Source organism: Capra hircus, chromosome 23 (assembly GCF_001704415.2).
Source record: "Capra hircus breed San Clemente chromosome 23, ASM170441v1, whole genome shotgun sequence".
Taxonomy (NCBI): Eukaryota; Metazoa; Chordata; class Mammalia; order Artiodactyla; family Bovidae; genus Capra; species Capra hircus.
In genome coordinates this window covers 2,858,972-2,868,411 of record NC_030830.1, presented here as the reverse complement: position 1 = coordinate 2,868,411, position 9,440 = coordinate 2,858,972, and the positions used below count along the sequence as shown (strand labels likewise).

The 9,440-nt window shown below is 54.4% G+C and overlaps 1 protein-coding gene across 2 annotated transcripts in view; it reads right to left on the bottom strand.

The window, feature by feature from the left end:
- Nucleotides 266-9,440, bottom strand: part of BMP6 (bone morphogenetic protein 6) — a 144,693-nt gene continuing 135,518 nt past the window's right edge. The window contains exons 5-7 of one of the 2 annotated variants that reach the window (XM_018038922.1): nucleotides 2,395-2,474; nucleotides 1,518-1,628; nucleotides 266-1,420 (exon numbers count right to left, since the gene is read on the bottom strand). In XM_018038922.1, the coding sequence (XP_017894411.1) occupies nucleotides 1,271-1,420; nucleotides 1,518-1,628; nucleotides 2,395-2,474 (341 nt within the window). In that variant the 3' untranslated portion in view covers nucleotides 266-1,270. The remainder of the gene's footprint in view (nucleotides 1,421-1,517; nucleotides 1,629-2,394; nucleotides 2,475-9,440) is intronic. The other variant, XM_018038923.1, reaches the window with a different exon arrangement.

Sequence of the window (9,440 nt, the reverse complement as noted above, 5' to 3'; positions counted from 1 at the left end):
ATCATGTATGGTTCACAGATGTTCTTTAAAAAAAAAAAACCCCAACTTTCTAGAGAAGCACAATCCTCATGAGTGGCTTCAGCTTTGCATTGAGTCTTGTTTTAAAAGAAAATCAAAGTGGTACAATTTGTTTACACTATGATACTTTCTAAATAAACTCTTTTTTTAAAAAAAAAAGTCTGGTCTTTCCTTAAATGTTACAACAAAACATAAAATAGACAATAAATTATAGTTTCTATTTACAAAAAAGCTGTAAGTGCAGATATAGATCATAAATGTATTATTTAATCAGTTTAGTATGAAATTGGTTTCCTAGTACATGATCGTGAAACAGACATCTTGAAAACATTCTCATCTTTGATCTGAGTCTCGTTTTCGACAGGAGAAAACCGTGATTTCGGTTCCCAACCCACACGCCTGTCCTAACCCCTCCCGCAGTCTGGATGACTTAGGAAGTCGTCAGCCCGTCGCCTCTACTAGTCTAAACCCTTGACGCAGGACACTGTCCCGTCCAAGAACCGCGTTACCGACACAGGAGAGAGGTGGCGGTCCTAATGTAAGCGAGCTTTTCAGAGAGCCGTCCCCCACGGGAAGGGGTGCAGACAGTCGCTCAGTTACACGATGGCTTTAAAAAGGCTTCTCTTCTGTGGAGCCTCCCCCTCAAAGAGGGGTCACTCTGCTTTTGGTCCTAGCACAGAAAACAGCAAATGCCGGGGCGAGGAGGGGAGTAAAGGATGTAGTGGAACTAAAATAAGTGTATCTTCTCACACCAGCAAAATGCCCACACTTGACGGCAAGACAGACAAAAGGCACTCGCAGGCCGCCCCGCTGAGACCCAGGTTCCCGGCGCAAGGTCGGAGCAGCTGTATCCGGCCCTCCCCTGGTCTTCAAACTCTGCCTTTGAGAAACTACTGAACCCGCTGATATTTGAGCAAAAGACAACTTTTACTTCAAGATTATTTTCCCTATTTACTCTCTAAAACCATAAGGAGCTTGGATCTAAAGCAGTAACTGATTTTGGTGGGTTTGGGGAGGGTGCAGAGGGGCACCCAAGTTACATTTCTGCAGTCCCCAGACGCTCAAGCGCTGCTTCCTAGAGCCCGATGGCTACTCACAACGCTCATGGTGTGAGCAAGGGGCGGACAGGGTCCCTTCAGGTCTGCGTCGGGGTCTCCTCCCGCATCCCGGGGCCCCTATGGGCTTCTTAAGGCAGATGTGATCCAGGAGTCCAGGCAGGGTGTGCACAGCGTCCCCAGCCACTCACCCCGAGTCAGTGGCAACCACACGCTCGTACGACCATGTTCCTGTACTTCTTCAGGATGACGTTGGAGTTGTCGTCGAAGTAGAGCACCGAGATGGCGTTCAGTTTCGTGGGCGCGCAGCACGGTTTGGGGACATACTCAGGGTTCATGAGGTGAACCTGTTGCAGAGACAGGAGAAGGGGGCAGCATTAGGGACGGCCCCTGGTCCTGGCTGAACCCCCCGCCCCCCGTGGCGTGGAGCTGGCCAGCACTCACCAGGGTCTGCACGATGGCGTGGTTGGTGGCGTTCATGTGTGCGTTGAGAGGGAACGAACATTCTCCGTCACAGTAGTTGGCAGCGTAGCCCTTGGGGGCAATGATCCAGTCCTTAACCGAATGCAAAAGGAAACAAGGGGTCAGCACACGTGCCCCGCAGGCCCTGGGCACTGAGGAACCCCGTGAGAAGGCCTCGCTCATGCGGGGCAGCTAAGGAGACAGACATGGGGTCAAGGATGCGTGAGGGGCAGAGCAAGGTGCAGACCTGCTCAGTCTGACTCTGGAGCCCTGGTTCCCCCCCGCTGGGCCCACCTGCCCCGGCCTGCCTGGAGGCCCGCAGGTGGTCAGCTCTAGGAACCTGGACCAGAGGTGCCTCCTGGAGTCCAGGGTTCCCCTGTCCCCATAATGCCACCTGCACATGGGAACCATCTCCAGTCCCATGGCACCTAGCATTTGTCTGAGCAGCGGCTTCAGGAAGGAGGCAGCATACGGGTGCCCTTCCAGTCTGGGTGAGCTGATAACTGTCAGATCAGTTTTTCCAGCCCTTTCTCAAAACCCAGCGCACATTGTTGAAATGCCAAAGCAATGCAGGCCCTGGGGACCGAGAGAGAACGAGGGGAGCGCTCTGGGCTGGCTATGGATCTGCAGGGACTTGGAGGCCGTGCACCTGGGGCCCCCCCGAGAGGTGCAAGGGTGGGAGTGCTTCAAGCACAAGTGGGTGGGCTGTCGCCCCTCCCCTCCAAGACCTGGGCATCTGAAAGGCTCCTAAGCACCTTCCCAGGAGGAACCTTCCTGACCCTGAAGTGCAAGGTCTCTGCTGATGACCGCCGCCGCCTTCAGGACGCGAGGAGACCCCGAGACAGTCGGGAGCACTCACCTGCCACCCCAGGTCCTGGAAGCTCACGTAGAGCTCGTGCTTCCTGCAGGCCGTCTTCAGCTCGCTGCTGTTGTAGTCTGCTGGGGATCAGAAGGCGCGCCCGGTAACTCCCTCATTCCTTCCTTCACAGCCTCATCCGGGCCCTTGGCCACAGGGGAGCCCCTGCTGGCCGAAGCCTGGGGCACCCGGAGCTCCGCAGGCTGCCAGCTGCTCAGGCGTCTGACACGCTTTCTCCCCTCTACCCCGGGGTCAGGCACACCGGCTCCCGTCTTGACACGCCTGCGCTGACGCGAGGGACCCCTTTTAGCAACAGGGGCGTGTTGTGATCCCCTGCTGGACCAAGAGTCCCCAGAGCCCTAACTGAGGACATGATTCACGTTCAAGACAAACACACCAGCAGGTTCCGATTCTACCAGGGACCGTCCTGAAGCTGCCTAGAGCCTGTGAGGACGGCCTGGGGGTCAGGAAGGGCCTCCTGAAGGGGGCGCCCCGGAGCCAGGCCTGGCCAGGAGGCCGGGGGGCAGGGGGGGTGGACCCTGCTGTCCAGTCCTGTGACTGGGTCAGTGTCCCCCAGCCCGCACTAAGCTGCGCCAGGAGAGCAGCACCCGCTTCAGCAGAAGCGTGCACACCTCTCTGGAGTCAGGCCCCGCTAGTCTGGTTTCTCACCCGACCCCCGCTCATCAAGGACTGACGGAGCCGCTTCTGTGTGACATGCCCTCCCCAAGAAACAAGGGGCCCCGTCAGACGAGGCTTCTGCCCTCCAGCGACTCGGGGAGTGGCAGGGGTGATGCATGACGTGCCCAGCTCACTCCAGCACAAAACAGAATCTGGACGCCGTGCACGGAGGGTGCTAGAGAGAAGGGACAGTTACGAGGCAGAAGGGGAGAGAGCAGTTGTGGAATGAGCGTGAGGACGCGTGAAGAGTGACCCAAATTGTGGAACTTCCTGTGTGATCACTCCAGCTCCTCCTGGGTCCCCAGAGAGTCCAGGATGGGGTCTGCTCCCCTGAAAGAGCTCAGGCCAGCCTGACCTCCGGGGAAGGGGGGTTGGAGATGGAGGTCAAGTCCTGAGCCCCATGTGATGGCTCTGGACACGGGGCTCAGGGGAGCCTATCCCTGCGGGGGGGTTGGGGTGGGGGAGCCCCGTGTCCCCGGCCGCTCTTCTCAGAGGGGGAGCGAGGGGCTGTTTCTCCCCTGCATCCCTTATAATCCAACTGGAATCCTGAGTGCAGCGCTCCCCCAAGGTCCAGGAGTTGCTCCAGAGTATCATCAGACTGGGGAGGGGCCGCTGCCGGAAGCCCTGAATCCCCTCAGTAGACAGACCAGCAGGGGGCATCAGAAGGAGGCAGAGCCCCTGACCTCACGGCACCTGTGCCCACCCCAGGCAGGGAGGTCAGGATGGAACCGGACCGGAGGACCCCTGGCTGGTGTCAGGGTACAAGCAGGGAAGTTTCTCGTCCTGCCAGCTGGAACCGAGATGACGTGGGCGAGGGCTCCCGGCCGACACTCTGCTCTAGCTGACCCACGATCCCACCCCCCACCCCCCACCACCCCGCTGCCATTCTGGCTCTTTCTTTCCTGGGGCCAAAGGCTGGCAGATGCTCAGGGGAGTGGGGCTGGTGGGGGTGGGCCTGGACGAGAAGGGCAGGGCCCTCCTCACACCCCAGGCGGGGCTGGGCAGCCCCCGGGGAGGCCCCGGGCCAGCCCAAGCCCTGGGGTCCAGCAGCAGGCCTGCTGCCTTTCCAGCCCCAGGAGGAAGAGAGAGAAGAAACACGGGAGGGAAGAGACAGAGGCAGGGCGGCCCAAGAAACTAGGGCCTGGGGGAGGGGCCAGGGCTTCTGCCGCCCCCCGCCCGGGGCTGTGGGGGCTGGCCCTGCCCCTCCCCCACCCCAGGCCCACCAGCTGCAGGCCCCAGGCTCTGCCAGGAAAACACTAGAACAGCAGGCGCACAGAGCATGCTGTCCACACAGCCCAGTTTCTCTTAGCTCAGGCTAGTCCTCCCAGAGGAAACTTGTTTTTTAGAGGCAACAATTCCCTGCTCTCATCTCCCTTCCAGCCTAGAATGACAAGGTCAGGGACAAAGAGCAGCTGTTCCCCCGGCACCTCCGTCTGCACCAGTCTGACCGCTTCTGTCCCACCTCCGCTGGATCTGCCAGCTTCTCCCAGAGGCGGCTCTGGCTCCCATGTACCCCATGATCCACGAGGCTTCCAAGGCCTGCCAGGGAAAGCCCAGCTCCTGTGCCGTGACGCTGCAGGATTTCTGGTGTCGATAATCTCATAAAGTGTTTGGGGACGGGGGGCGGGCAGGGAGAGGGCAGCTTGATTTTCAGCGTCTCGATTTTCTTTACAGCGGGATGGTTAGCACGAGAGGCAACGGTGAAGGCCCATCCCACTCGTTTGTGGCTGCAGGATTTCAAGGTCTCACATGGCTCCATTTAATCGGGGCTCTGATCTCTTCTCAGCCTTTGTCTTGATGAATAAGAGAATAGGGAGGAAGGATCTTGACGACAGAGACATCCCTTAAAGGTTGAGCCCTGAGACTCCCTGCTCCACATCCCTCTGTCCCCAGTCCCTAGCTAGAAGGACCTGGATCCCAGTGCTCTCCTGGGAGATGGCAGTACTTGATGGATTATTTGAGTGTCTGGCAGCAGCTGTTTATGCCTCTTATTATTCAGCCTACTGGCCAATAGCACATTCATAAGGGGTGAACCCTAGGGATGGAGGAGAAGGTCAAGTTCTAGTCAGCTTCACTCCTTGGCAACTCTTACCCTAAAGGGGCTTAATGGCAAAAGGGAGTCAAGTATTATGAATATGGAGTTTGGAACAATTCAACTTTCCAATCACTCATGCCACACTTGTCCTCCACAGCTGTGGAGAATTAAGTTCTGATTTCATTTAAAAAACTCTGGACAAGCCTCTACCTCTTGACCGAGACATCTGGGAGCCAAACTACTGGCCCTAAAATTTGAATTTAAGGTCAAAATGACAAAATCCCCAATGCCTTTTAAAAGGTTAGTTCCTTAGCTGTGTCCATCTCTTTGTACCCCCCGTGGACTGTAGCCTGCCAGGCTCCTCTGGCCATGGAATTTTGCAGGCACGAATGCTGGAGTGGGTTGCCATGCCCTACTCCAGGGGAATCTTCCCAACCCAGAGATCGAACCCATGTCTCCTGCATTGGCAGGCAGGTTCTTTACTGTCTGAGCCACCAGGGTAGCTCAATGCCTTTGAAGAACTGTCACAGCCCTGACCCACGTCCATTCTGCCCAAGCATCGCGTGTCCGTAGTGGGTGAGCCCACGCACCTCTGGCACGTCCATCCATGGACGAAAACGAGGAACCAGAGGGGACAACCTGCCAAGAACTGAAAGGCCGAGCAAACACTGATCTGTGAGGAGGAGAGCCCCTAGTCTGCGGGCTCAAATTCCATGAAATCTACAGCAAAAGATGTGATAGTTATAATAGAGTACCCGCATCGCTGCTTTGCAAGTGATGAGTTCTACATACTTTTCTTAAGCTGGAAGCATACTGAATGGTCCCAACTGGGAAGTTCAAGAGTTAGAAGGTATGAACTAGCAACCAGAAGGTCAGCAGATTACTTACAGAGCCACCTTTTCTCCCAGGATCCCTAAAGATACATGTTTGGGTGGGCTGGAAAAAGATAGAAGGAGAATTTAAGAGATGCCCACAGGTAGCATCTGAATCAATGAGGAGCTCATTTTGAAGACAGAGAGGGTCTTGGGAAGTTACTGGTTCATGACAGTCAGCAGGGCTGAGTGATGGCACCATGAACATGAAGGATGAAGGGGACCCAAAGTTAGCTAATCCAATTTGACATAATTGTTCCAAGTGGCATAAAATGTTTTAAAACCAACTGCCAAAACACAGAGCAAGTCTCACTCGTGGTGTTGGCAGCCAGCTGGTAGACATGCAGAAAACCTCAGACTCACCAGCTGAATTGAAATCGCATTAACTACTCCTGCCCCAAAGATGTGTAGGAAAGATCTTGAAAAATGAGCTAGAACAGAATCTAGAATCACCACACAGAACCATCCCTCAAAGCTATTTGTTCACAACTCTTGTAATGGGTCGGTCAGGTGTCAGTCCCCCTGGAGATAAAATCATGGAACCGGAGAGAAAGATACTGTGAAAGAAGGTAGGCGGCAGCAAGACCATCTAATGAGAGCTCTGGGAACCGTGGACAGGGTGGGCACCGCAGGATCAGTGGCTGAGTCACTAGAATCCCCAGCGGGCTTGCACCAGGACTAGTAAAACGTGTCAGAACGATGAATGATACGGTCCAGATGATACGCAAGCCCACTGGAGAAGTGCAAACAGAGGGTAAGTGAAACCCATCCAGGGACACTTGGGTCCAAACCCACTGTTTTGGTGCATGTGTTTGGAAAGTCCACTAGAAGGCCAAGGAGAGATGTGAGAGCAGATGTGGGGGAGGACGGGGAGGGGCAGACGGGCGCTCGGCCCTTCCCTCGTTGAGGACTGGTCCTGCCGTCTCCAGTACTGGCAGCTCAGTTTCAAACACAGACTCATATTTCCCTGCCACGTTTCAGCTGGAGGACTGATGCTCACGCCTCTGCCCAGTGGCAGGACGGTGTCTGGTGGGCTACTGCTGCTGGTCGTTTGAGGGAAGAAATGTTAATTCCCCAGGAGCACACCGTGGAAGATGGGGGCAGCAGGGGCCAACACTCTTCCTCCAACCTCCGGAAAGACTCACAAGGAGAAGTCCTGCCTGGACTCACACAGTCACACATGACCACAGCTGCCGGTCTCAGCAGCATCTACAAAGTGCGTGAAGACCCAGAAGCGTTTGGCCCCACAACAGCCCAGAAAGAAAATGAACCAGCTGGTCTGTGCCCCTGGGCAGCAGATCGTTATCTTTCTGGAAATCCTTTCTCCAAGAGCTAGTGCCTCTGCACACCTGTCCCCATGGACGGCAAGAATAAGTAAGGAGGAAAGAACCAGACAGAGTGAGCAGGGGACTTCCTTGACGGTCCAGCGGTTAAGAACCAACTTTGCAATGTAGGAGACGCAGGTTTGATCCGTGGATGAACAACTAAGCCTGTGAACCACAACGAAGATCCTGCATACTGCAACTTAAGACCTGACTCAGCCAAAAAATAAAGAAATACATGTTTTGTGTTTTTTTTAAAGTAAAGCAATACTTCAGTGGGTCTAACCCGGATCATTAATTGGACCATCTTGAGAGGGTCTTTGAAGATAGTGTGGGCGGGGGAGGACCCTCCAGAGTAAGGGGTTTAAACCCCCTTTTGTGAAGACAGAGGCATTTGTTAGGAACCCTGCCTTCTTACCCCTGAAAAGAACAAAGTCCATTCCAGAGTACAGGGTTGGGAGGTGGTGGGTGGGAAGACCCAGAAAAAGCAGATATACTTGCCTCTTCTTACAAATCAGTCCACCTTTAATACTCATATTTAATTTAAACTCATCAAACTGGAAACAAAGTGCTGAAAGGGACTTGGAAGAGAATAATTCAGTGATGCCACGGAAACCCAAATCAGAGATGACATGTTTTCTCAATTAGAAATTTTATGTGTGTACTGGCGGGGGAGGGGAGGTGGAATAAATCAAGTGAAATTTTCATTAAAAAAAAAAAGCAATCAGCATCCCAAGAGCTGCCTTCACATCTGAGGTCCCAGCACCAAACTGACCGCAGCTCATTAATGAATGGCTGCCATTGGTGGGCTGCATCGCCATGCCCCGAGGAGAAGCCCGGGATGATTGCTGTTCAGAAGGCTTCCTCCAAAGCGCGTACAGGAAAGTCATCACTTCTTTTTCTTTAAACCCTAGCCCTGACTGTTTCTAGTGGTAAACACAGGAACACCCATGCTGGGCGACGCTTCCAAGAAACACCAAGAGGACAAGCGGCAAAATGTCACGTCACGCTGGGTGGTGCACCTTCTGGTTCCACATCCAAGTTACTGGTAACAGAAACGGCTGAGTCAGAACCCAGAGTGAAGACACTGCTTCCCACAGGAAAACTGGGTGCTTTGGAAAGTTCCACGAACTCTTTCCAGCCGCAGAAGATGACATTGTTTTAAAGTCACCTGGAAGAGTTAATGCATCTTCCTGACGTATTTTACACCCCTTCCAAGGAGTCTGACAGACCTGCTAAGAACTTCCTATGGCTGGAGGCACCTCATCTTTGAGCCAGAGCAATGCTTCTCATTCAGTCCCAGCAAAGCCACTAAGAATCAACCATGCCCACTTAACCGCTGGGTAAACCAAAGCCGAACTGGATTAGGTTCATCCTAAGTCACAAAGTAGGGCTTCCCAGGTGGTGTCAATGTTAAAGAACCCGCCTGCCAATGCAGAAAACAAGAGAGATGTAGGTTCAGTCCCGGGGTCAGGAAGATTCCCCTGGAGTGAGGCATGGCAATGCACCCCAGTATTCTTGCCTGGAGAACCCCATGGACAGAGGAGCCTGGCGGGCTACAGTCCACGGGGTTGAAGAGAGTCGGACGTGACTTAGCACAAGCACACACGCAAAGTTACAGAGCGCTTGTTAGGAAAGCAAGATCTCTGACTACGAATCCCAAAGTGAACCCTCAACTTCGTGCCTGATTTCTGGGCTAAAGGGAAAGGAAGCCTAGAACCTGCAAGCACCCACTTTAGAGCAAGATGCACCTTGCTTTGAATTCAACACTGACCAGCTCTGTGCTGCATATCAGCACCTGCACGCCCTGCCTCCTGTTCTGAAGACTGGACTTCTGCGTCTCCTGCTGCGGCTCTGCGTGGGAGTGAGCCTGTCTGCAAAGAGGGCTGTTTCCTCTCTCTTGCCCTTTGAACCTGCCCATTCAGGGCAGGCGGGGAGGGTGTGGGGGGGTGGGGGCCGCACCCCACCCCCTAACTAAAGCTACTGCAGAAGAGGCGCTCTCGTCCTGAAGCTGAGGTTGCCTCTTCCTCAGCACCACATGTCAAGCCAGGCTTCTGAGAACGCCAACAAAGGGACACACGAAAAGGTATTCCTACTATCCGCTGAGCCCGTGGGTCTTACCACATCTCAAGGCAGAACCCC